This window comes from Lampetra fluviatilis, chromosome 38 (genome assembly GCF_964198595.1).
Source record: "Lampetra fluviatilis chromosome 38, kcLamFluv1.1, whole genome shotgun sequence".
NCBI lineage: Eukaryota > Metazoa > Chordata > Hyperoartia > Petromyzontiformes > Petromyzontidae > Lampetra > Lampetra fluviatilis.
Window position 1 is genome coordinate 4,945,241 of NC_136312.1, and position 27,890 is coordinate 4,973,130.

General features: G+C 53.5%; 2 protein-coding genes across 2 annotated transcripts in view; one reads left to right on the forward strand and one right to left on the reverse strand.

Annotated features, from left to right (window-relative positions):
• Window positions 1-15,675, forward strand: part of LOC144945591 (uncharacterized) — a 29,100-nt gene extending 13,425 nt beyond the window's left edge. Inside the window, exons 13-21 of the mRNA XM_078874081.1 lie at window positions 515-610; window positions 2,852-2,984; window positions 3,461-3,773; window positions 6,172-6,276; window positions 7,046-7,262; window positions 8,794-8,910; window positions 10,523-10,665; window positions 11,547-11,800; window positions 15,589-15,675. Of these exons, the coding sequence (XP_078730207.1) occupies window positions 515-610; window positions 2,852-2,984; window positions 3,461-3,773; window positions 6,172-6,276; window positions 7,046-7,262; window positions 8,794-8,910; window positions 10,523-10,665; window positions 11,547-11,772 (1,350 nt within the window). The 3' untranslated portion in view covers window positions 11,773-11,800; window positions 15,589-15,675. The remainder of the gene's footprint in view (window positions 1-514; window positions 611-2,851; window positions 2,985-3,460; window positions 3,774-6,171; window positions 6,277-7,045; window positions 7,263-8,793; window positions 8,911-10,522; window positions 10,666-11,546; window positions 11,801-15,588) is intronic.
• VEZT (vezatin, adherens junctions transmembrane protein) overlaps window positions 13,318-27,890 on the reverse strand; it is a 39,869-nt gene continuing 25,296 nt past the window's right edge. Inside the window, exons 7-13 of the mRNA XM_078874082.1 lie at window positions 26,749-26,938; window positions 21,644-21,734; window positions 20,968-21,250; window positions 19,651-19,892; window positions 18,342-18,439; window positions 17,283-17,526; window positions 13,318-16,322 (exon numbers count right to left, since the gene is read on the reverse strand). Of these exons, the coding sequence (XP_078730208.1) occupies window positions 15,496-16,322; window positions 17,283-17,526; window positions 18,342-18,439; window positions 19,651-19,892; window positions 20,968-21,250; window positions 21,644-21,734; window positions 26,749-26,938 (1,975 nt within the window). The 3' untranslated portion in view covers window positions 13,318-15,495. The remainder of the gene's footprint in view (window positions 16,323-17,282; window positions 17,527-18,341; window positions 18,440-19,650; window positions 19,893-20,967; window positions 21,251-21,643; window positions 21,735-26,748; window positions 26,939-27,890) is intronic.

Below are 27,890 nucleotides of genomic sequence, written 5' to 3' on the forward strand. Positions count from 1 at the left end.
GCCACTGAACGCGCAAATCCTAATCTTGATTGGGCCCTTCTAGGTACCCACAGGGTGCGCGGCCACACGGTGTAATGCCAGTGAGCATCAGATGGCACTACGCGCGTGCCCATGTGTATGTGTGTGCGTATGTGTGTATGTTGGTGCGTATGTGTGTATGTAGGTGCTTATGTGTGTATGTGTGTGCTTATGTGTGGGGGGCGGTGGCACAGCAGTTAGCGCTATGCTGCACTACGAACCCGGTGACCCGAGTTCGATTCCTGCTCACGACCAACACCGGTGACGATTATCTGAATCGGTCCTGGGCCTCCCCTAGGTCGACTCAGCCTCAAATGAGTACCTGCTGCGCTGTGTAAACATCGTCACTAGGGAGACAAAGGCGGCCGGGCGTACTGCTGGCCACCCACCCCCTCGTGTGCCGTGCCGGCCTTCATAGGTGCTCGCTAACAGCACTTTCCCCGACGGTCTGTTGAGGCTACACGGGGGATCTTTGTCTTTGTGCATCGCCGTGCAGGTTGGCGACTTCATGACGCTGCGCGTGACGGCGCGTCACGCGGTGACGCTGCTCTTCCGCTGTCAGCAGGAGTGCGTGCGCCTCTCCGTGTCGCCGGTGAGCGCGCACTCACCACGACCGCCGCCTCACCGCCACACTCACCTCCTCACCACAACAACAACCGCCATTCACCACTAAGTGGCGGTGACGTCACCACGGTGCTTGTGCCAGGCTATGTGCACGTTAAGGCCACGTGAAGTGTCGAACGCCCGCTAGCAGGAAGTCACGGGGCAGACCCAGGTGCCACGGGTCGACTGACTGAGATGACTGGCCGATGCCCCCTACTGTGCCAACTTGCTGTGCTTTAGCCACCCGGTGCTCCGCTCGTTGTTGTGAGCGTCGCTCCTCTGCCCTCTGTTGTTGCTGGAGGGCGAATGCCCTCCTCTGCCCTTCGTAGCAAAGTCCTTCACGAGCCTCCTCCACAGAGGCCGATCTTGACACCGCTGGTACCAGTTATCGGCAAGTCCACTCAGCTCTACATCCTCTTGTACCACATCGCTCCATCTCTTCTCTAGCCCATGCAGTGCTTGTTTAGCCCCCTCGATCCGGCCACACAAAAGCTGTCGAGGCATTCGGTGGATGGGCATGCGGGCTACATGACCCAGCCAACGCAGCCTTACCTGCCGGAGGAGCTCACCAATGGGACTTTGTCCAGATCTTTCAAGGATTTGTGAGATCCTCACACAATCCAGCCTGGTTAAACCCAGGACGGATCGTAGGCAGGCCAGCCTAAATGTTTCTAACCGGCGAAGATGTTTTGCAAGCATAGAGAAGAGAGGGCATGACCGTGGCCAAAAAGACCCGAAGCTTCATGTGGAGCGACAGACCAGATAGCTTTCACACAGCTTTAACGTAGCTGATGAAAAGATAATGCCGCTCAACTATTCGGAGTGAGACCTCTTCTGAGCTGGTCCTGAACACACTACCCAGGTCTGGAAAACTCTCCACAACTGCCCTATCACCAATATGGAGGTGAGGGGGTGGAGTGTTTGATGGCACAACATACCCAGGCAGGTTCTTAGTTTTGGTGGGGCTGATAGTAAGGCTCCACCTCTGAGTGGCACGCTCCAGGTTCAGTAGCAGAACCTCCAACTCCTCCTCTGAGCGAGCGGCAATCACCAGGTCATCGGCATACGTAACATGATTGACCAATAGGGAGCCATCCCTGGATCGCACCTGGGCTTCGATCATCCTCCCATTGTATATAATAGTAGGTTTTACCCTTTCTGGCAATAAAATATTTGTGTTAAGATGTTAAAACATGAAACAAACCTTTTGCAAGGAATCGTGTCTGTTCAGGACAAGTATATGTGGTCAATGCAGACATGATTCCTTGCAAAAGGTTTCTGCTTGGTGTTTTAACATCTTAAGACAACTGTTTTAAATACTGGCAAGGGAGGTCCCGTGATGAAGCCTCCCGTTGTATCTGTACCAGATGGAAATTCCTCCGGTACGGCCATCGAAGGCTTCACGAATCACGCGGTCGAAAAAGATGTAAAATAATGCGGGAGCCAGAGGACATCCCTGTCGCGCCCCAAGGTGAACAGGGAATGGCTCAGACTCCCAGCCATGGCACAAATACCTTGTCGGTGCTGCCGGACAGTAAAGCTGCGGTGTCTGTGAGCAATGCCATGGAGGGGAGCGAATTCCAAAATCGGATCTTCCCCTCAAGGCACTTGTTGCCACCACAACGGCCAAACGGGGACTCTGGACGGATGTGAGGGGCTGGTAACCCCTCTCCCTTCAATTAATTACCACAAACCCACGTAAAACCTCACCACTACACACACCGCCTCACCACCTCACTCAGTGCCTCACCACCACACTCACTGCCTGACCACTACACACACCGCTTCACCACCTCACTCAGTGCCTCACCACCACACTCACTGCCTGACCACTACACACACCGCTTCACCACTACACTCACCGCCTCACCACCACACTCACCACCACACTCACCACCACACTCACCGCCTCACCACCACACTCACCACCACACTCACCACCACACTCACCGCCTCACCACCACACTCACCACCACACTCACTGCCTGACCACTACACACACTGCCTCACCACTACACTCAGTGCCTCACCACTACACTCAGCACCTCACCACTACACACACCGCCTCACCACCACACTCACCACCACACTCACCACCACACTCACCGCCTCACCACCACACTCACCACCACACTCACCGCCTCACCACCTCACTCAGCGCCTCACCACCCCACGGTGATGGCGATGATGCAGTGTGTGTGAATTCCTCTTCCCCCCCCCCCCCCCCCAGTTTTCCATGGCCGCCCTCGACTCCCCCCGTGCCGAACTTCACATATCGAGGGGTCAGCCTGAGGTCAAGAGGTTCCGCCAGCGAATCCGCAGCATTTTGGCGGCGTGGATGGAGCATTACCGCCACGCCGTCGGTACCGCGCACGCACAACAGAGACAAAGATCCCCCGTGTAGCCTTAACATACTCTTAGGGCAAGTGCTGTTAGCGAGTGGCAGCACCTGTAAAGGCCGGCACGGTACACGAGGGGGGGTCGCGTGGCCGGCACCGCGCCCGGACGCCTTTGTCTCCCCGAGTGGCGATGTTTACACACCGCACCGGGTAATAATTTGAGGCTGAGTCAACCTACCAACAATGCCAACGCCCGCCATTCGCCACTAAGTGACGGTGACGTCACCACGGCGCCCGTGCCAGGCCAGGTGCACTTTGACCGACCACCACACGACCGCACGCATGCTCCACTGCCACAGTCTGCAGCACGGGGAACGGAACGCTTTCACTAAAAGGGAATCGCTTCCGAAGAAATAAAAAAAAACGCGCGCACATGTGGGTGGACGGCGTCGCGCAATCCGTGATGTTTCCTTTCCGCTGTTTTTGTCTCCGCCTCCCAGGGGTGAGTGCCGGACTTACCGCACGTCCCCGCGAGTCCACACACCGCCTACAGGTGCCAGCGCCGCAACCGCCGCCGCCACCACCACCGGCACAGCCGGCGCCGTCGCTACCGGCGCCTGCCCGTGCCGGCCCGGCTCCTCGCGGCGCTGCGACCGCAAATCGTGGCGGAGAGGGAGAGAGAGGAGGAGCTGAGGTGGCGGTGGCGGCGTCAGCGGCGTCGGCGTTGTCACGGGAGGACCGCGGTCGCCAGGGTCGCGACGACGCCACGGAGCTGTTCCTCCTCTCGCGACGGTCGTGCGCGTCGCCCGCCCGGTCAGAACGCCTCTCGGAGTCCCAGTCGGAGAGCGTCCACTTTGTTTTTGATTGACCAGGCGGGAACTATGGAGAGACGGGGGGAGAGAGAGAGAGAGAGAGGGGGGTTTAACATCGCCGAGAGCGGACTCGGCTCACACAAATGTGGAGAGATCAGGAGAGAGAGGGGTTTGACATCGACAAGAGCGAACTCGGCGCACACAAATGACAAAGGCAAAAGATCGCGGAAGCGGAGCGGGCGGCGACGAAGCAAACGGAGATCGGCGCAAAAAAACAAACGGCTTTACAGAAGCACCTGAAACCCGTGACGCGCACAAACACACACACACATAAACCGATAAAACAATTATAATGATGTTCCCGTTACAAAAGTTGGCTCGGTCCGGTCTTTGGGTCCCTTCTCTTTCCACCAGCGTGGTGAAGTATGGTCAAACGCCCCCCCGCGGCGGAGAGGTGGAGGGCTTGAGGCCTTCACCCGGCAGTGGATTGGCAAAGGGATGTGTTTATTGTCGCACGCGATGGGCTCAAATGTCTGCCGCGCTGGAGGCCACTACATTCACCAACCACGGTGTTAATAAAATATCCATCTCTTAAATTTCGATTTAAAGCTTTCGTGACTGTAGGGATTCATCTTCTTGGTTCTTTCGGTAAAGTCACGTAGAAGGGAAGTAATAAAATAATAAAAATAAAACATAACAAAATAATTCTCACGACGTTTCGGCCACAACGCAAGCAGCCGTCTTCAGGTGGAAAACAGGTCTGTCGAGAAGGCGCCTGAAGACGGCTGCTTGCGTTGTGGCCAAAACGTCGTGAGAATTCTTTTGTTATGTTTTATTTTTATTATTTTATTACTTCCCTTCTACGTGACTCTACCGAAAGAACCAAGAAGATGTATCCATCTCTTATTTTATAAATATATAATAATCAATTATTTTAATAGAATCGCCACCTTCCATCGTGACAAGCCGTTGGTTTGTAAAGGGTGCAGGGGGAGGGTTGGCTGGATTGTTATACCCCTACGAATTATCCTCAGAAATATACAGCATTGCATTTGATACGTAGCAATCGCCAGATTTACGCCGGAGACGCGCTTGCCGAAAAGTGCGAACGACGAGTATCGGAACGACGTCAGTCGAAGCGGTGGACACGGTCGTCGTAGTGGTGGTGGGCGGTGGTGGTGGCGAAGGCCGAGAGGTGACGGATCACGAGCGACAGGACGGACGACGATGACGCCAGCTGACGTGACAGTGTGGGGGTTGAGGCGACGCAAAGTCGGGTGGCGGGGGGGACGTACATCGGGGTACGACTAAACTGTGTTTTTATCTTGACTTAGAGCTTCCGTGACTGCAGGAATTCATATTCTTGGTTCTTTCGGTAAAGTCACGTAGTGAGGTTCAAAGCTATTAACGAAAGACCCAAGAATATGATTTTTCTAGATTTGAAGCTTTCGTGACTGCAAGGATTCATATTCTTAGGTTTTTTCGGTAAAGTCACGTAGGTAAAACATCAAAATTAATGAAAATAAAATAAAACAAAAATCACGACGTTTCGGAGGCAACACAAGTCTCCGTCATCAGGTGGGACCGTCACAGCCGGATTAGCTGCACTTAATTTTGATGTTTTACCTACGTGACTTCACCGAAAAAAACTAAGAATATGAATATGAGTTTTGATTTTCATGGGACCTCCCTTGCCAGCATCAAAATATACGAATAGGTTTTTACCCTTTCTGGCAATAAAACATATACTTGTGCATTAACCACAAGTATATGTGCTTAATGCAGACTTGATTCCTTGCAAAAGATTTCTGTTTGGTGTTGTAACATCTGAACACAGAAAGCATAAAACCTGGCGTCATCTGGTCCAACACCATGTGAGACTAGGCTCTAAAGAAAGCTGTCTCGGGTGTGGACCAATCAATTTCAAGGACAGTGCATACATGATCAGAGTTGTGTTTTTTGTTTGTATTCCGACTGCAGGTATTGTGGTCAATGCAAACATGACTCCTTGTAAAAAAGGTGTCAGTTTTGTTGCCAGATAAAAGGGTAAAAAAACAATTATCTTATTAGGATAAAACCTATTCTTATATTTTTTATTTTACCAGGTAAGGCCCCAATGAGCTACGTAACTCTTATTCAGAAGCAACCTGGCCATCACAAATAATAGCTCAACATGTGGAAATTTACAGCAGCCGAATGCTTTAAACGCGTGATGTTGATTCTAAACGTGGAGTGAAAAACCGGAGGACCCGGAGAAAAATCCACGGGGAAAGAGGGCACGCAAACTCCAAATATACAGCAGCTAGGCGTCGTCAGGGTCGGGATCAAATCCACAATCTCCTGCGTGCTGGACGAGGTCTTGAACATCTTGCCACTGCGACGCCCCTGTATTTACCCAGGACGCTGCCGGGTATTGAGAGTGGCCACGTGGAGCTGGCATGCCCCGTGTCTCTGCGCGCGGCGCTGGGAGGCCGTGCACCAGCGAGGCCGTCCGCGGGACAAAGGTGACTGCCGATAACGCTGCTGGCTCCCGTCGGACGGCGACTTCCCCCGGACTTTGAGCAGTCCCCCTCCTTCACCTCCTTCACGTTCCTCTTTCAAAGCCTGACCACCTCTTCTCTGTCGCCCATTCCCTTTCCTCCCCTCGCCCCTCCGCTCCTTCCCGTCCCTCCCCTATAGCCCTTCCGTGACTCCCACGTGCCCTCTGTTACGGTAGGTAGCCAACCGCGCTAATCGGAGGTGCAGGGGAACAACAACAAACTAAACACAAAAATCACTCAATATATATAAAGCGCCTTGAACCGAGCTGCTCCCTGTAAATATAGAATAAAACAAGACGTTGACGAAGCTCTGTGTGAAGCGAGAAGTGGCCGTTGACTGAATGACTCACCGATTGAGCCGAGGGATCAAACGGCAGCATTGACCGGGTGGCCACCCATCTGACGACACGCGGCAGACCGACTAACCAGGTGACTCAACCACCTGACCAGTAGACCACTCGGACTATTCATCGACTGCCCTGCATCTCAACTGATCAACAGACCAACTATCCACGTGGCGTTCTCCTCAATCAACCGGTTGACCCACTGACCAAACGCCTGACTAACCATTTATTTGACCAACAAACCGATTGACCAGCTGAGCAAATGTCCTACTGCCCAGCCAACTAGCTGACCAGCCGACTGACCTTTGACCCAATAGCCCGACTCTGACCCAGCCACCCGACCCTTGACCTTTACCGGCGCGCATCCCCGGCGCCCGTGCGTGCGGCAGGTGCCGGTGCAGCGCGCGCCGCGTGCCGAGCGTCACCGACGTGGAGGTAGACGCCCTGCTCCGGGCCGCCCCCTGCGGAGGCCCCCGGCAGCAGCTCCAGGTGGTTGTGGTCGTCGTCGTCGACTCGGCCACCGGACGGCCGCACCACCCCTGCCTCCGGATGGTGGAGTCCCTGTACGAGGAGAAGAACCGCAACCGGACTGCGCCATGCATCCAGGTTTGTTGGGAAGAGGGGGGATGTTGGGTGGCGGCCGTGGCGATTCGTGGGAGCTGGAAAGAGTCCGGAGCGCCGTCGTGGGAATTGTTTTGGCCGCGCTCCATTGATCTCGCCGTACTTTGTCCTCGTTGTACGAAACAGTCCTGTAACACCTGTTCTTCAGATCGTAGCGATGTGGCGCACAACAATTACAGGATCGTTACGGATAGACGCACCTTGTACTCCAGTGGTAGTGCCTTACGCCGATGAGCCAGACTCCAAGGCAGCCTAGCAGCGTTCCGGCAATTATTCGAGCGAGAAACCGAACCCTGGTTTCCCGCACCCTCCGATTAGCACGGATGGCTACATACGGCGCGAAAGAAGTTCAACGTGCACACGTACATAGACTCACGCAGTCACTCGCCCACTCACATAGTCACTCATCCACACACTCACCCACCCTCCGATCGGCACGGTTGGCTACGTACGGCGCGAAAGAAGTTCAACGTACAGCACAAGCAGTACGTGGATGTGGAGGCGGCTGTGTGGCTCGGAGATCGGAGCACTGAGCCGGCACCATGGAGAGCCTGGAGCTCGAATCCGGTTTCAGCAGCCCGTGGCTACTGCCACTGTGTGTGTGTACTGTGTGTGTACTGTGTGTGTACTGCGTGTGTGTACTGTGTGTGTGTACTGTGTGTATGTACTGCGTGTGTACTGTGTGTATGTACTGTGTGTGTGTACTGTGTGTGTACTGTGTGTGTGTACTGCCTGTGTACTGTGTGTATGTACTGTGTGCATGTACTGCGTGTGTACTGTGTGCATGTACTGCGTGTGTACTGTGTGTATGTACTGCGTGTGTACTGCGTGTGTACTGCGTGTACGTACTGCGTGTGTACTGTGTGTGTACTGTGTGTATGTACTGCGTGTGTGCTGTGTGTGTACTGTGTATGTACTGCGTGTGTACTGCGTGTATGTACTGCATGTGTACTGTGTATGTACTGCGTGTGTACTGCGTGTATGTACTACGTGTGTACTGTCTGTATGTACTGCGTGTGTGTACTGCGTGTGTGTGCTGTGTGTGTACGTGTGCACTGCGTGTGTGTACTGCGTATGTACCGTGTGCATGTACTGCGTGTGTACTGTGTGTATGTACTGTGTGTATGTACTGTGTATGTACTGCGTGTGTACTACGTGTGGACTGTGTATGTACTGCGTGTGTACTACGTGTGTACTGTGTGCTTGTACTGTGTGGATGTACTGCGTGTGTACTGTGTATGTACTGCGTGTACTGTGTGTGTACTGCGTGTGTGTACTGCGTGTGTGTACTGTGTGTGTACTGTGTGTGTACTGTGTGTACTGCGTGTGTGCTGCGTGTGTACTGCGTGTGTGTACTGCGTGTGTGTGCTGCGTGTACTGTGTGTGCACTGTGTGTACTGTCTTTACTGCGTGTGTACTGCGTGTGTGCTGCGTGTGTACTGCGTGTGTGTACTGCGTGTGTGTGCTGCGTGTACTGTGTGTGCTGCGTGTATGCGCACTGCGTGTGTCCCGGCAGGGCCGTGGGGACTCGTTCCGGCTGCTGCACTACGACCTGTCGCTCGCCGCGCCGCTCCCGGGGCCCGCGGCTCCGCTGCTGGCGCGACGGCACGCGGTGCGGCCCGGCATGTTCCTGGTACAAAGACAAAGATCCCCCACCCTCCCCCTAGACCCAATGCGTGTGGTCACAACCACGCCCGGCCGCCTTTGTCTCCCCACGCACCGCACCGGCGCTGATAATCGTCGCAGGCGTGGGGGGCCACGGGCGGGAATCGAACTCGGGCACACTCTGTGCGTGCGCACACAGACACACGCATGCACCACAATCACAACAGCGCTATTTTGCAAAACAGGCGAAGCAATGAGCAACTGTGCATCGTACGGCATAGAGCCGCTGCTGTGCGCGTTGAAAGCCGATTCAAGTCAGGATTGAGATCTCCGTGTGTGCGCACGTGCACGCACACGTCCCCCACGTGACGCAGAGAGCGTCACGTGGGGGACGTGTTTAACAATCATCGGGTGCGTGCAGCGGCGTGGAACGAGTTGATTCGCATTTGAGTGGAAAGCCGTCCACTAGCTGACCTCGTCGAGGAGCATAAACCATCACGCGAACTCGGGTCATCCTCGCAGCGGCTTTGGGCTGGCCATTAAGCAAAGACGGTCCCTGCATCGCGCGGCGCTTTCAGATGCGCGTCTTCGGCCGTCTGGAACGCTCTTCCTTCCGATATCAGGAAGCCGCTGGGAGCTATGCACTTTTAAATCTGAATCTTTCGTGACTGCAGGAATTACTCTTTGGTTCTTTCGGTAAAGCAACGTAGAAAGAAAATAAATTAAATAGAGTACGACGTTTTATAGGGCCATTCGATCTTCTTTCCCTCGGTCGCTTCGGGGTGGATTCATTGACATGCTAATTTCTCTGCTCCGGCAGCTGCCCCAGCAGACCCACCTCTCTCTCTGCCGCCCCACCCACTCTCTCTCTCTATTTAAGGCCTCGACACAGAGGCATTGGGTCTCTGTGTATCTATGTTGTGCGTCTCTCTGTGTCTGTGTTGTCTCTCTGCTTGTGTGTCTGTCTGTGTGTCTCCGTATCTGTTTTGTCTCTCTCTCAAATTTAGTTCTACCTGATGACGGTTGCTTGTGTTGCAATCGAAACGTCGTACTTTATTACTTTATTTATTTTCTCTCTACGCGACTTTACTGAAAGAACCGAAGAGTGGTTCCCGAGTTGTTTTTTTTGACCGAATTCGAAAAAAATGCCTCATTATTATTTTGGTTTACCGACCCCCTACGGTATAGCCAGTCGTCCCAGTGCCAGTCGAGAAAGCCTCTACACACCGTTGGGAGTACGGATGCACGCGGGGGACTTATTTCGCACTGCATACGAAGCCAAACATATTCTTAGGTTTTTTCGGTAAATTCACGTAGGTAAAAAATTAAAATTTACTTGATACAGCTATCGTGCTGTGACGGTTCCACCTGAAAACGGAAGCTTGTGTTGCCTCCGAAACGTCATTTTTATTTTAATTTAATTTTTTATTTTACTTTTATTAATTTGAATTTAAATTTTTTACTTACGTGACTTTACCGAAACAACCTAAGAATATGAATCCTTGCAGTCACGAAAGCTTCAAATCTAGTACGAAGCCAAACGTTGCCAAAATCGGCGGCGCGAGCACCGTTAGCTACACTCGGGCCACGGCGCGTGCCACCGACTCTTCTCTCCGCGCCGTTCGGGACGACGCGAGCAGATGTACGCGGCCGGGCGCCTGCTGTTCGCCGACCTCCTGCTGGACGGCTACGGCCTGACCCGGCGCGACCTGCGGCGCCAGATCGCTCGCTCCCGCGGAGACTTCCTCTTGGGCCGCTTCCTCCCCCGCGACTTCCGATTCAGGTGCGGCGCCGACCGAGGCGAGCAGGGGGCCCGCGCCAACTCTGCCGTGGGGACTCCAGCGAGCGATCAAAGCCGCCCCCCCTTGGGTTTTGCCGGGCACTGGAGGGATTTTGACTCGGTGGTGTTCCTGTGAAACGTTGCGAAATTTGTAATAAATTCGAGGAATAATTTAGAGGCCGAAAGGGCTGAACGTTGGCATTCTACTGTTATTGCAGGATGCTGTTTATGTACCGTCACAAAGGATATCAAGACTTACTCTTATTTAAAAATAAAACCGAAAATTGCTTGACACAAGTGGCGCTAAGGGGCAGACTGTGAATTTTTCCATAGGAATGTGGAATTTCCACCACTGGCTCAGTTCCGGCAACCGAGTTCCACCAAGCGCTCACCTGAGCACCGCGACACAAGCGGGCGATCCGTAAATAAACGGTGCCGTTGCCGAGGTGCAGACGGTGAAAAACCCGGATCAAACCGCCATGAAACTACACGACGCACACTCTCTCCAGTGCGGATGAAGCTAGTGCAGGGCATGTAGCATATGTTATAAAGGGGGCCTAAATAAAAAAAAAAACACGTAAATATTAAAACACATAAATGTTTGACTTGCACAGTAAAGTAATTGTATTTTTTCATTTGCTATACAGCCAAATAATGCGACAAATCGCTAAACTTAAACACCCAGTCGTTCCTAAAAGTTGAAGGCAGTATAGTACTATAGTAATAAAGCAAGTGCAGAATCACTGAACCGGAATTGATAGCTTGACAGCATTTAGCGCGGGGCCCTTGAAAGTGCGGGACCCGTAGCTACTACACGTGTAGCTACTTGTGCTACTGGGATAATCCAGCACCGACTCTCTCTCTCCCCCCTGTGCCGCTCACAGCCCCAGGCCGGGCCCCGGCACCTCGAGTTCTCGTGTCGGTGGCATCGGTGCGAGCGGTGCGGACGATGGCTCAAGCGCCTCCGAGGCGTCCGAGCAGGGAGGGTGGCGCACGGAGCGTGGCGAGCTGGCACCGCCACGACCCTTCACCGGCGGCCTCGGCACCGCCGCAGCGGTGGTGTCTGGCACCGTGAGACAGTCGGACAGACCGAGGCTGCTGGGCGTGTGACGAAGCTCGGAGACACCGACAACTGCCGGTGAGCGGGACGGTGACATCCAACCCGCGGTGTTGTTAGCGAGCCGTCGTGCCAAGGGCGACGCCGACGCGGGAATTCGTAAGGCTCATTACCAGAGTGTGATCTCGGCCAGCTGGTTTGTACTCGTGTACGTTGAGCTTACGTACGTAGCCAACCACGCTAATCATAGGTGTCGGTTCGAGATGTCCCCCCATTGTCCGAGGGTTAACACGTCGTGATTTCTCCGTGCGGTGCATGCCTGGCCTGTTGTTACACGGCGGACAAAAGCGGTTCACGAAGGAGCCTGCTGAAGGGACTTTCGGGAGCGGTTCGATAGGTTCGTTTTTCAGGGCTATTACTCCGACACGGGGTGGTGGCGAGAATGTTCGAATGAAAGTGCTAAAAATGTGGCTTTTTCAGAGAGTGATTCAGGGGTGAGAGCGCTGAGTTAGTGACGCAGTGATTATGGGTTCAGAATGGGGCTTTGGTAGCCTGGCTTTGCAAGTTTAGTGGCTTTGTGGCCTCAGCCTGGTCACCGATGACTTGCATAGAGATCCATTCACATAGAGAGCCATCTACTCCCATCGACTAAGTTATGATTAAACTAAATTCTCAAGTCTAGTGAGTGGAAGGGCCTCCCCCCATTCACCAATGACTGCACAAACAGCGTCAACACATTAAACTCGTCTGTCATTTAAATTTGGCTAAACACCAGCTCTGAGAATTAAGCAAAATCAGTCTGACTGCCACGTGATGAACCATGAGCATCTGTAGCAGGGCAGGTGGGAAGGAAAGTAAGGCACTCTTTCGTGATGAATAAATAAGGTGACTTTGAAGGGGATTTTATTTCGATTTAAAGCCTTCGTGACTGCAGGGATTCATCTTCTTGGTTCTTTCGGTAAAGTCACGTAGAGGGGAAGTAATAAAATAATAAAAATAAAACATAATAAAATAATTCTCACGACGTTTCGGCCACAACACCTGGGGGCGGCTGCTTGCGTTGTGGCCGAAACGTCGTGAGAATTATTTTATGTTTTATTTTTATTATTTTATTACTTCCCTTCTACGTCACTTTAAAGGGGATCTCAGACGTAGTTCCGTGATAACTGCTTCCTTGGGCTGTTCTTTGAGAGGGGCTGAAGCAGTGCCCTATGAGAGTTCCGGACGGACACCGTCTCGTGGCGTAACGCCAACTAGCAGCAACTGGAGCGAAATCGGAGACGGATAATTTCAAACGAGACTGAGGCCCACTGGATCACACGGCACAGCCGCGTGACGTTCAACAGTGTGAAGTTGGTGGCAAAGGAGTTTCTACTTTAGGTGGATAATGCCAAATGGCGTGAGCACGGCGCACTTAGGTGCTGTGGCGTGAACCGTCGCAGCCGGCCGATAAGAGGTTCCGTTGAAGAAGCTCACGGCGCGGGTCACACGCGAAATGATCTCACGTGCGTTCAAATCAAGACGGTACGCGCCAGGCGAAGAACTCGACGTTAGTTTGATAGAAATAAGAAACGCTTTGAAATCTTGACTTAAAGCTTTCGTAACTGCAGGAATTCCTATTCGTGGGTCTTTCGGTAAAGTCACGTAGATAGGTTCAAAGAAAATTTTAAAAAACCAACAGAAAACTACGACGTTTCGACCGCAACGCAAGCGGTCGTCTTCAGGAAAAGGCTTTCTGTTATTTTTGATTATTCTCTTTGAACCTATCTACGTGACTTTGCCGAAAGACCCAAGAATAAGAAACGCTTTTATTGAGATTGCGGCAAAACTGTGCGTGCGCGCGCGCGAGTTTCGTTGGCGACGCCGTTGCTGCCACGTGGGGTTCAGCGCGCAAACGACCGGGTGAGGCCCCCCACTCGCGCTCTTCAAAAACGCGAGACACCATAAAAGGTCGACGCGCTTCGCGACAGCGGGCCCGGCTCGCCCTTCGAAGAGCCTCGTCATCGTCGTAGTCGTCGTGGCAGTGAGGAATTTCCCACCAGCGGCTTTGGAGAGTTGGGTGCAGCAACACGAGCATTCAACAATACTGGCAAACGTTATTACAAGCCCACGCTAGCTTCATTGGGACACGATACAATCCACACGCAAGCTTCCGTCAATCTTCCTTCATACACTTAATCTGCTCCCCCCCCAAAGTAGGTATGTAAAACTAAACTATTTTTATTTTACCAGGTAAGGCCCCACTGAGCTACGTAGTTCGTTTTCAGAAGTGACTTGGCCATCTCAAATGATAGTTCAACGTCACGGTACTCGAATTGTAAATGTTGTAGCGGGTTTACTACACTATACACTACTATACACTACACTATACACTACACTATACACTACTATACACTACACTATACACTAAACTATACACTACACTATACACTACACTATACACTGCACTATACACTACACTATACACTACACTATAAACTACTATACACTACACTATACACTACACTATACACTACACTATACACTACTATACACTAAACTATACACTACACTGTACACTACACTATACACTACACTACACTATACACTACTACACTACACTATACACTACTACACTACACTATACACTACACTATACACTACACTATACACTACACTATACACTGCACTATACACTAAACTATACACTACACTATACACTGCACTATACACTGCACTATACACTCCACTACACTGTACACTACACTATACACTACACTATACTATAAATGTTGTAGCAGGTTTACTCTCCAACGCACAACCGGTGTGCTGAACGAGTAACAAATTGGCACGTTTTGTTGACGTGACTAACCTTACTGACTGTGGCGGGTTTTTAACGACATCCATATTTACGCGATCTAACCCAAAAACCTCTATTATGGATCACGGGCATCAAAGGGACAAGTCTTTTACATAACCTGAACCTTTTAAGATTTGTTTTTTAAAATGCCTAGTTTATAAGTGAAGGTGAGGTGTGTAGGTAGTCATGCCGGTGTCGAATTTTGAATTGTCCAAACCAGCGGTCACTTCAAGAGTGGGGACCGTAGCCCCAGTGACACGTGTCCATCTGTGGCCTTGTCTTATCTGCCTCGCCTGGTACCAGAGGTCGCAAACGGGTTTTGATTCCTTACCCGTACCTATACCCGGCCGCAACAGGGTCGCAAATGGGTACCCGTACCCGTACCCGGCCGGGTACGGGTACCCGTACCCTACCCGTACCCTACCCGAAATGAGTGACAAATGGTTACTCACCAGTGACTCACGGCCTACCCATACCCGGCCGCACCAGGGTCGCAAACGGGTACCCGTACCCGGCCAGGTACGGGTAGCCGGGTATCAGGTAGGGTACGGGTATCGGATAACCGATTGCGACCTCTGCCTGGTACGCAGGACGTCGTGGGTTCGATCCCGGACCCTGACGATGCCTCTTGGTGTATATATGGAGTCCGAGTGCTCTGTCTCTCCCCGTGTGGTCGCGTGGATTTTTCTCCACGTTTAGAATCGACGTCACGTGGCGTTTAGACAATGATACAAGCCGCTTCGATGTTGAGCTAACATCACGTGTGTCCAGGTGGCCTCTGAAAAAGAGCCAATAGCTTAGAGGGCTTTACCTAGAAAATAACAAAATATTTAAAGTTTAGTTTCAAAGGCAAATTCCTGGAGGTGATTTTTTCGTAAACGCTAAGACACAATCTCCACTGCACAGCAACACAACCACCTCACACTCCATGTCATCCTCACTCCTGAGATTCGCGATCATCATCGGCGGCGTCGTCGTCATCGTCGTCGTCATCATCATCACCGTCGTCACCAAAGGTCTGCTCCTGCAGGGACAGGAGCCCTCGCGAGAGGGTTGCCGCTTGCGTCGCCACCATCGACGTCAGGTGGACGGAGCGTGGGTCCCTGGTGGCGCCGTGCCAGCCGCTGAGCTGTGCCGCTGCCAGCCTCTCGCGCAGCGAGGCTGGCGGGGGGTCGTGGGGGGCGCCACGCCCGCCGGCGTCATCGCCGTCGCTCCCCGCGGTCTCCCCCCCTTCTCCTTCAACGTCAGCATCAGCGTCATTGTCGTAATCGCGACTAGCAGAAGTGTTTCCGTAGGCATCGTCGTCGTCGCTATCATCACCACCACCAAGAGCAGCGGCTTCTGTCTTGGCATCATCAACATCGCTGCCAGCCGCAAACTCCCTCTTAGTTTCGCTGCTGCTAGGAGTTGACTCTCTTTTAGCTTCGTCATCATCATCACAACCGCCAGTCGAATATATGTTCACTTCGCTAGCACCAGCAGCAGATGAAGTTGCTTCATCGCCACTGGCAGCAGAGGCAGCAGCAGCGTCCCATACGCCGATAGCCCTTGCACCACCGTCGTCTTCGCAATTGCCGCCCACGTCGTCTCGGGAGGAATTTACCCCTTTTCTCCTCTCCCCATCGCCGCCATCTCCTCCTCCGTCACCGTCGTCGTCGTCGTCGTCACGGCTGTGATCGTCGACGGCGGGGCTCCTGGCCGCCGTCTCGGTCGGGGCCTCCGCCGAGCTCGAGGGCCGCGCTTGCAGCGACGTTTCCCGCGGCGCTAGAAGAGGAAAAAATAAATAAAAGTGGAAAGAAGCCGTTTGCCTTGCGTGTTTTTTGTCACGTCACATGGCTGGGTTGTCCTTGCCACCACCATCTCTCACGGTCTTACCGCGTCTCGCTCCTGCGTCGCTCGGCAGGGTTGAGCCTACGCGAGCATTCGGGTGAGACACGACGACGAGGCGGGAGGGAACGGCAGCTGTTGGGAGGCTTGGGCTGCGAGGTTGCCAGGTGAAGGCAGTACAGTTAATGTGATTCCTGAACCCATCTGTGCGGGGCTTTGTTATCCCCGCATCGTGTGGTTATGTTTTTTTCTCCAGTTCCCCCTCCCACATTCCCGATCGTTCATGGAAACGGCCAAAACATCGCAACGCGGCAGCCCTCCCGCCCTGCGCGGGACTCGTGGAATCTGAATCCGCGAACTCGCTTGCTGTACTGCCATCTCCTGGCCACCCACGTGCGTCCCGGCGGGTTTGAGACTTTCACACATCTCGACGTCATCCACCAACCCTCGCCTCCATATGGGCGTGCGCCACCACCGCCGCCGCCATCACCACTGCCACCACCACCGCTGCAATCACCACCACTGCCGCTACCACCACTACCACCACCGCTGCCATCACCACCACTGCCGCTACCACCACCACCGCTGCCATCACCACCACTGCCGTTACCACCACTGCCACCACCACCGCAACGACCACCACCACCGCCCGCTCTTCATATAACAAACTGCATACACAATATTGACCTCTCGACCCGTACATACATTGAACTTCTTTCTTACCGTACGTAGCCAGGTGCGGGGGGGGGTGTGGAAGGACAACAAACGAAACACATAAAAAGCAGTTCTCAAACGAGATTTAAAAGCGCCGTAGCTCCTCGTGGCTTCCTAACATCGGAAGGAAGAGAGCGCGTTCCAGACGGGTCGCAGGGCCGAGGGGGGCCAGGGTTCCGTCACCTGCCGCGGGGAATAGGGCGCTCCTCCAGACGGCGCGCTGCTCCAGCGACGTGCGCACCCCCAGAACGCTCTTCAGCTCGTCCAGCATGCGGCGCGCCTCCTCGCGCTCCCGCCGCGCCTCCTCAAGCTGACGCCGCAGGCGCTCCCGCTCCTCGGGATCCGGCAATCGCCGCTCGCCACGGGGGTCGCCGCTCCCCGGCGGCGGGGGGCCGTCCTCAGGGTCCCCCGCGAAGGACTCAAACTCCTGCGGGGGGGGCGGCGGCGGCGGCATCGTGGGTCGACGTTATTGCCGTTAGGGATGACGTCAGCAGCGGTAGTATTAACGGCAGTGGCAGCAGCATCAGCAGCAACAGCAGTTGCAGCAGTAGTAAAATCAGTAGCAAGCAGCAACAGCAGCAGTGGTGGCATCAACAGTGGCAGTAGCAGCAGCAGCATCAGCAACATTAGCAGTAGCAAGCAGCAGCAACAACAGCAGTAGCAACATCAGCAAAGGCAGCAGTAGCAGCAGCAACATCAACAATAGCAGCAGCAACATCAGCAGTAGCAGCAACAGTGGCTGCAACAGCAGTAGCAACAGCAGCAACATCAGCAGGAGTGGCATCAACAGTGGCAGCAGCAACGGCAGTATCAGCGACAGAAACGGCATCAGCACACAATATGGATAAAGCGGTAACCCCGTTGTGCGAGCGAGTACGTGGTCACCACGCGAGTGCGTGTGTCCTGTGTGAGTGTGTGAGTGTGTGAGTGTGTGGGTGTGTGAGTGTGTGGGTGTGTGTACTGAGGAGTGGTCGTGCAGTGGTGAGCGTGCTGCGCTACGAACCCGGTGACCCATGTTGGATTCCCGCTCACGGCCAACACCGGGGAATAATGTCTGAACGGGTCCTGGGTCCCCTCCGAGGGCGATTTAGCCTCAAATGAGTACCACTAGGAAAACAAAGCCGGCCGGGCGTTGTCCTGGCCACCCACCCCATCGTGTGCCGCGCCGGCCTTCACAGCGCTCGCCCCAACGGTCCGTTAAGACTATAGGGGAGGGATCTTTGTCTTGTACTGCGCAAGTACCTGCTCCTCCGGGATGGGGTCGCGATCGTCAATGATCACCAACGCAGGCCGATCCTCGCCGACGCTGCGTGGGGGTTCCGCTCTGCCCGGCACATCGGCTGCGCGCGACACGGCGGAACGGGAGGGGGGGGGAGGGGCAACGTGACGCGGGCGGAGAGCGCTGGCGCCGAGCGACGGCGCGACGACGCGAATAGCGAACGGCCCTTGCCTTGCGAGTGTTCGCAGTACCCAGTTGGGTGCGCGATGATGATGATGATGCATCGATTCATCGACTAACAACGATTCGTACAGTTAGATGGCTCAGGGGTCAGAGGTCAGAGTGCCGAGCCGGCACCGCCATTGGGTGGCGGTGTCTTGGTTGAGGAGGCCTTTATCCAGCAGCAGATAGACCACGGCTGATGATGAACGCTCTTCAGGCAGCAGCAAGGGCGTTCGTTGCCCAGGGATACATCTCTGCCCCGTGGTATTTTTCTCCCTCCCTTTATCTTGTGATGCCTCTCGCACATAGACGCTGTCAAATCCCACAGGCGGTGAAATTCTGTGAAATTTAAAAAGTTCTACTAAACGCAGTGGCCGAATCGCTCAGAGGCCAGTCACGGTGCTGAGCTTGGCACTGCTGCAGATCTTAGGTTGGACTCCAGGTTTCAGCCACCTACGATTCAACTGGGTTCTCAATAAACTAAACTATTAAACTGATGTTTTATTTTACCAGGTAAGGGTCACTGAGCTACGTAGCTCTTTTTCAGAAGTGGCCTGGCCACAAATTATAGCTTACCACGTGGAAATTCACAGCAGCTGAATACTCGGAATGCACGTTGATTCTAAACGTGGAGGGAAAAACCGGAGGGCCTGGAGAAAAGTCCACGCGACCACGGGGAAAATATTCAAACTGCAAACATAGAGGCATCGGGGTTACGATTGAACCAACCAACTCCTGCGTACCAGGCGAGGCAGATAACATCTCGCCACCGCGGCGCCCCACGTTTCAGCCTCCCGTGTTTAAAGCTGGGCACTCAAGTGTAGTGAGTTGAATGTCTCACAAAACAACCACAGTCTTAAAATTCGGCTAATTTCCAGCTGTGAAAATAAAATAAAAAATTGCAGTTTGAACGTCATGCGACGGATATCGTTGTCTGTGCCAGGCCGGGTGGGGTCTCGGATGTAGTTGTGCGATATCCACTTCAACCGACTTGTTCCCGAATGATTCCTTCGTCTCGTGATGTGACACGGACAGCACAGTCAGGACCGAGTGCGCGAAAAGGACAATAAAAAACACGGCGGGTTTGACCGCCTCTCGCTCCGCTCTCACCGGCCGCGCCGTCGCGATCGCCGTGGCGCCGCAGGGCCCTGGAGCGGGTGACGGTCTCGTCCCAGCAGGCCCTGGCGGCCTCCATCCTCGGCCCGAGCAAACTCAGCAGCTCGGCCGCCGCCTCGGCCGCCGCCGTCTCCGCCTCGGAGTCGCCAACGCCGCCGCTACTTCCGTTGGCGGAGGTGGAGGCGTCGAGGCCCGACTCCAAGAGACGTTCCAGCTCGTCCTCCAGAGAGAGGGAGCTGTGGGGGCGGTGGGTGGGGCAGTGACAATGCTACGACGTCACGTTATCTGCCCGTTGTTATGAACGACGTTTTCCCAATTAAGACGTTTTACTCAGGGGGTTTAATCTCTCACTCGACATTTTCCGGAATGTTGCTCGGCCGGCTTGGAAGGAGCGAGTGTCGGTGTAGGACACCACCCGCTAGGGTAGCGGGGGCGCCACGGTGGCTAGGAGATGTTAACTACCTCGCCTGGTGGACATGGAGGTCGTGGGTTCGATCCCGACCCTGACGCCTGCTGCTGTATATTTGGAGTTTGCATCTCTCTCTCCCCGTGGGCGCGTGGATCTTTCTCCGGCGTCCTCCGGTTTTTCCATCCACATTTAGAATCAACGTCACGCGTTTAGAGTATTTGGCCGCTGTAAATTTCTACATTCTAAGCCACTTCGTTGAGCTATCATTTGTGGCCAGGTCGCTTCTGAAAAAGAGCTATACAGCTCAGTGGAGCCTTACCTGGTAAAATAAGAGTTTAGTTTAGTGTACACAGTAATGCCTTTCCATAATAATCCTACATCACTATATCATATATTGCCAGCAATCTGTGAACAGGTTTATAAAATATATAGGGTACGGTGAGGACAAAATAGAGCGAGATGGATGTGGCGTGCCAAAATAGTTCTTAGAACAGCGCTCCAGACGCTTCCGGCGTTCTGGTTTTACAGCCGAGCCTGAAATCGTGCGTTAGCTCTGTCCATGTGCGTAACGGGGGAGGTCACGATAACTCTCGTCAAGATGAACCCAAGACGAAGGAAGCTTCAGGTGTAAAGAAGTTGGGTTGCTCTCGTATGCTTACCCTCTAGAAAATCACCCAAATTAATCCAAGGGTCGCCAGCCAGCTGTCCGTCTGTCTCTGTGCAACGGGGGAGGTCACGATAACTCTCGTCAAGACGAAGGAAGCTTCAGGCATAAAAATTTGCTTTGCTCTCGGCGACTTAGCCGCCGCGACCGACACGCGGGGGACACACCGATCAAAGCTCCACGACTTAGCCCGCGACTTGCGACGAGATCTGAGCGACCGTTCGAACGCCAAACTCACTCCTGCAGCGCCATCTTCAGGTGCAGCTGGAGACTCCGCACGGCCGCGTGCAGCCTCCAAAGCTCCGAGCGCGGCCCCCCGCCGGACCCCCTGGGGTCGCCGGGGCCCCCCGCCGCCGGCTCCGCCGCCGAGCGTGGCCGGTCGCCGCCTTCCGCCGCCCGCCCCCCGCACCCGACGCGGTGCAGCTCGAAGCTGCGGCCCAGCCGGCGGAGACTGTCGGAGACGCGCGGGGACGCGGCCGAGACGAACGCGTGCTCCGGGGTGGAGGGGCGGTTGCGTGGGCCTAGCAGGGTCAAGAAGGGGGGGGAGGGGGGGGGAGTCGACAAAGAGGGCACGGCGGCGGTGGGTCGCGGACGACACGCAGGGGGAGGATCAGAGAGGGTTCGCGATGGGAGCGTAGAATGATTACAGTTCAACAATCCACTGCTGGACGTGGGATTTGTGGGCGTTACATGACGACACGTCAGCACGCTGGTCAGTGCCGGTTGGTAGCATAGCACATCGCAACGATTGCTTTTGCTGCACTGCCCTCTCTCGATACAACCCGGCCGAGAAAAACACAGCGGGCGCTCCCTGACCCCAACTTCAATCCCAACTCCTCCTTTCGCTACCGCCACTAACACAACCTCACGCCCCCACCGCCGTGACCTCCGCCCTGTGACCCCCCCCCTCCCACCTTGCTCGTGGCCGCGCGGGGCCGCGTACAGCGCCAGCACGAGGCGCCGCAGGAATTCCGAACTCTGCCCGACCCACAGCTGGTAGAGCACCTGTGGGGAAAGGGGCGCAGAGACGGGCAGACGGACAGACGGGCAAGCAGGGAGACAGGGGCTAGAACTAACGAAGGCTGGCAGGCAGAGCAGGAGACACGGCCACGCTGTGGAATTTGGAAGTGGCCTTCCAAACAATTATTCCCAGCGGCTAGTGGCTCGATTACAGACGCGCAGTGACCAGTCACGTTACGAATGCTCACAGATCTCTACGAGAGCAAACGGAGGTCGCTGGAGCCAACAGATCTCTATTAAGGGGTGCAGCGACACCGTGAAAGTTGGGGCTGTCCCACTCAGCGAATTGTTCCCTGCGGTTAGGGGGTAGATTACAGATGGGATCCGAGAAATTCACACCACCCCGCCCCTCCGCCCAACGTTGTCACGGATAAGCGGAGTTCGACTGCGCTGTAATTATCATAAATGTACGTAACTGCCAGCTAACCGACAGGTGCTTGATTGTGAACTTTAAGGTTCTGTTCATTCAGCGCAACCGGCAACGACTGGACACCTGTGATAAAAGGGCTTTACAGCTCATCGGATTCCTCCGGCATCAATAAATCTGAATTCTGATTCTCCGATCTACGTGGCCGTGTAGAAGGAAGGAGACGCAACACTCGAACACGCCCATCACTGTTGTCCCAAAACGTACGGGGGGGAGCATTTCTCAGCCGCATCTAAAATCGAAAAGCTTGGGAAGGTGCGGACAACCCACGACGCCAAGTGGCTGCACCCCGATTAGAGAGGCGTCTCCGGCACTCTCTAAGCGCCATCCCCTGGGCGCTCCATCTCCGATCCCTCCCCTGGCACCTCCCGTTCTTATTTCGGCCTCTTGCGAACAGCTGTGAAAACAGCGCGCTCGCGACCCCGTGGGCTGGCGCGGACGCCAATGAAAACAGTGGCGGCCGCTCCCCCGGCCCCACTCCCCCCCCGTCTCCTCCCCCGCCACCCTCGCCCCCCAGCATTGTTGCCCGACGTCTACGCTTTTGGCGCGTAATCACGAGCAGTGTACGCAGCTCATCCGGCGAGCAGCTCGTCGGTAAATGACGAGGGCTGCCCTGTTCGTCCGTTTTGTCCGTCGTCATTTCGGACCGGCTTTAGTTGCGGCAGGTGGCGGCGCGGCGGTGGCGTGCTTAGCCCCTCTGCTTAAAAATAACAACGCGCATAGTTGTGGTGCGGAGGCGCGGGCTAGAAGCGCCAATCCGGGGCTACCCAGCGCTAGCCGGGCTCCCTCCGGAGACCCGCTGCGTCGTCCCCGCTAGCCCCAAATGGGGCAATGACGTCCACGCCCAAAGCATGTGCTTGGCCAAGCACTGTGAAAATGACTTCACTCCGAATGCGATTATATATTGTTTCCAATTAAAGTATATTGTAAGGAACGCATGATAAGGTAACGACGACGAACCTAAGACGTAATATTGCCGATAAAAGTAAATGGTATTCGCGAGACGGGATGATGGGCGAGACCGGCGATGGAATGGCAGGCGAATGAGGGAGCACGTCCAAGAGGATGACAACCGCGGAGGTGGAGCGACGAGATTAGCTCCGTGTGCAGGAGTGAGATGGACGGTAGCGGCAGCAATGGAACGCAAAGTGAGAGCATGGGGAGGCCTTCATCCAGCAGTGGCTGGGAGATGTTAACTACCTCGCCTGGTATGCAGGAGGTCGTGGGTTCGATCCTGACCCTGACGCCTGCTGTATATTTGGAGTTTGCGTGTCTCTCTCTCTCACTGTGGTTGCGTGGATTTTTCTCCGGGTCCTCCGGTTTTTCCCTCCACATTTAAAAATCGACATCACGCGCCTAGAGTATTTGGCTGCTATAAATGTCCACGCGATGATGATATTAGCCGCCACTTCGTTGAGCTATCATTGTGAGAGCCAGGTCGCTTCTAAAAAAGAGCTATGATAGCTCAGTGGGCCTTACACCTGGTGAAAGAAAAAGTTTTAAAAAATGTCGTGATGATGATGAATATATCCATAAGAGGTTTTTTGGGTTAGATCGCGTGGATATAAATGTCGTTAAACCTGCCATCACCCAACACAGCCAATTAATAAGGTTTGTCACGTAAACAAAACGTGCCAATTCCACGATCTAAACCAAAACAAATCTCGACTATTGTATAATATTCATCGTGAAAGCCCTCGTGTTAAAACTATTAATATATTTACATTCTAAATTTGAAGCTTTCGTGACTGCAAGGATTCATATTCTTAGGTTTTTTCGGTAAAGTCACGTAGGTAAAAAATTTAAATTAATGAAAGTAAAATAAAATAAAAATCACGACGTTTCGGAGGCAACACAAGCTTCCGTCTTCAGGTGGAACCGTCACAGCCACGACAGCTGTATCAAGTATACAAGTATACAGCTACACTATGAGATCTCTTTTACCAGTGGCAAAAATATGATGGTAGGTTTTTACCCTTTTAACTGGTACAAAACTGACACCTTTATTCAAGGCATCATGTTTGCAATGACCACAACACAAGTAGTCAATAAAGCAAACAAAAAGAAGCAACTCTGATAAGGATGCATATTATTATCCTTATCAGAGTTGCTTCTTTTTGTTTGCTTTATTGACTACTTGTGTTGTGGTCATTGCAAACATGATGCCTTGAATAAAGGTGTCAGTTTTGTACCAGTTAAAAGGGTAAAAACCTACCATCAAGTATACAGCTGTCGTGGCTGTGACGGTTCCACCTGAAGACGGAGGCTTGTGTTGCCTCCGAAACGTCGTGATTTTTATTTTATTTTACTTTTATTAATTTTAATTTTTTACCTACGTGACTTTACCGAAAAAACTTAACAATATAATATACTTACACTTCCTACGTGAAAACCGCCCAAGAAACACACCGGTATGGGACAATCAACTCGCTGCGCTTGAGAAGCCGGCTTTAATCACGGATGGCCGAAGCCCGGATTGCAACCCAAGGCCTCAACGGTGCCAAGCTCAGCGGCTCCGACCTCTGAGCCACCCGGGGGAGGGTCTGCTCAATCACCACGGAGTTTAACGTGGGAGCATCATTTGCGCTTCATCATCTCGACACGATCTTCGCGCAGCAGGTTTGTCGCTCCGTTTCAATTTCATTTCCCGCTCGTAATTTGCCTTGCGTCCATCCCATTACCGCAAAATCGCCCGCATGTTCCACGTGAGCCGAATTGTTATCCCGAAGCGGAGGTGGCTCGGAGGTCAGCGCGCCGAGCCATCACCGCTGCGAGCCCGGGTTCCGATCCGGGTTTTCGGTTGAAGCCGCAACCGCCTCTGATTTTACACTTGGAGCTAGCACTGCAGCGAGCCTGGGTTCCAATCCGGGTTTTCGGTTCAAGCCGCAGCTGCCTGTGATTTTACGCTGGGTGCTAATGAGCAGTGAGTTGATGGCCTCAGTCTTGAATGTAGAAAAAATAATAACCTATCACGTCAAGTTTGGTTCTACGATGAGTTTGGCTCATTTCTAAAATACCGGTTTGACAGTCACACGCGAAATATTAATCTCTGCAGTAGGGCACGCTGGAAAAGTGCTGCTTTCCCTCTGCTGCAAGGACTGGAGGTCACTTGTTTATACTGCAGGAGGAATCCGATGAGCTAATACGCTCTTTTTGACAGACGTTACAACACCAAACAATACAAAAACATGATAGCAGTGCCAAGTACAAGAACGGTAAACAAATGACCCAAACACAGACAAATACAACACGAAACCATCCCCATCCTACCAGGCAGAGCCCACGGAGGTATTAACTAGTTTTCCAGAAGAAACCTGGACACAAATCATAGCTCAACAAAGTGGCTTATTTTGTGCAAGCAGCAAAATCGAAATAAACCTCAATGCACTGTTTCTAAATGTGGATGTAAACACCGGAAGACCCGGAGAAAAAACATCCACATGACTACGGGGAGAGAGAGAGACATGCAAACTCCAAATATAGAGCAGGCATCGAACCCACGACCTGTTCACGAGGCGAGGTAGTTAACATCTCCTAGCCACCGTGGCACCCCAAAGGATTGTAGCTGCTGCCTTCTTGTATCGGGGGCTATGCATCTCAAGGGTTAAGCAATGACAACCATTCAAGCGCACACAAAATACGCAAACTCCAAATATACAGCAGGCGTCGCATTGACTGTTGAGAAAAGTGAGCTGGCGTTAGAAACGCGACGCTAGGAGGGGCGATGGGTGGTGGGGCGAGATTGATGATGGACTGACAGCCGAAGTCTGGCACAAGTGCCGCGGTTGACATCACCGCCGCGTTATGGTGATGAATGGTGGCTGTTGTTCCGTGGGGAGCCGTGGTGTTGGTGTGGTGGTTTGCCCAACCATCCCGGTGCACGTGGGTTCGATTCCCGGTTACAGCTAGCATCGGTGCAGATACACGTGGTATCTTAAACAAGCCCCGGATCTCTCCTGTGTCAACTCAGCCCTTAAATGAATTCCCAGATGTTCACCCAGATGTTCAGTAGGGGCGGGTAAGAAAGTTACAACAACAAAAAATACAAAAACACGATAAGAGTGCAAAGTATAGGAACGGTAAGAAAATCACCAAAAAAATGTAAAACTACTTTTATATTACCAGGTAATGCCCACTAACCCTTTCCTGTTCCGTGATGTCTCCAAGTTGCACGGTGGGTGTCCCATTCACCGCTGAATCTCGGAACTCGCGAGCGGTTCAGCGTTAATTTTATTTAGATAGGCGTAGTAGCAGCGCCGTTGCTGTTAAAGACATTGCACTCACCCGCAGAGAACTGCAGCGACACGACCACCGCACTCTACGAGAGCTGGCGTCACAACTGTGCCGCATGCCCTCCCGCATGGCCTTGTGGGAGCCTTGGTACGTATCAGGTCACGTACGTCATCGGAACGGCATCGGAGGGAAAACTGATGACGTACACGTCCGCACGTCATCGGAATGGGAAAGGGTTAAATGACTCCGAGAGCACAAATCGGGATCAAATTTGGCGAAGACCACCAAAAGAAATTAGAGTGAATCTCTCCGAAAGAGGAAGTGAAAACAAGACGGCACCTTCAGCGCCTGCAGGGAGAAGCCGTCGGTGAGCTCCGCGGCCCGATCGAGAATCGCGGTCTCATCTCGCAGCTCCGCGCCGACGCCCACCGTGGCCCCACAGTGGAGCTCCATGCCCAGGCCCAGCTCCGCGAGGGGGACCGCGCACAGGTAGTTGGTGACATTGTCTGCCTCCGCGTCCAAAGGGCACGTGCACGAGTCGAGTCAAGGCAATGGTACCAACAGTTAATCTTCACCATCATCACCGTCATCGGGCTATGATCTTACCCGCTGCTGGATGAAGGCGATCTCTCTATTGAAGCCGTCACAAACTCCCACGATCCATCTTAGCTCCCACGCACGAGATGATGTCACCGCTCCATTGTCGGGGCAGTGTCAGCCTGGCGGGCGTGTTCCCTCCTTAAGACTGCCACTCAGTGATCAGTTCTCAGCATCACCTCTCACGGTGCTGCGATAATAACAATTATCGCAGCACCGTGAGAGACCCCCCAACCCCCCTCTCTGAGCAGGTCACCGTCAAATCGCCACACTTCAATTGAGAGCACTGCCCTCTTAGGGAAGACTTTCGGGAAGACGCAATTCAAAATACCCGGCCGCCCTCTCTCTCTGGAACAGCTGACGTCGCCGTCGCAGCGATCTTCGCTGTCGCGGGTTTCACCCTGCGGCGCTCTGGAGCTCCCCTCTAGTTGCCCTCTCTTCCTCTCTTACCGTGCATCCTCACCCTCACCTCCCTCACCCTCAACTCACTCACCCTCACCAGCGTAAACGTCACCCTCTTTTCACCCTCCTCAGCCTTGTCTCTCTGCTCCTGCAAAATGCCAAGACAAAGATCCCCCATACAGCCGTAACAGATTTTCAGGGCAAGTGCTGTTAGCGAGTAGCACCTATGAAGGCCGGAACGGCACACGAGGGGGTGGGTGGCCAGCACCACACCGCCTTTACTACACACCACACGAGGTACTCATTTGAGGCTGAGTCGACCTAGAGGAGGCCCAGGACCGGTTCACATAATTATCGCATCACGATTTGGTGCCTAAATTTCGATTTAAAGCTTTCGTAACTGCAGGGATTCATCTTCTTGGTTCTTTCGGTAAAGTCACAGGTCTGTCGAGAAGACAGAGTCTGTCTTCTCGACAGACTGT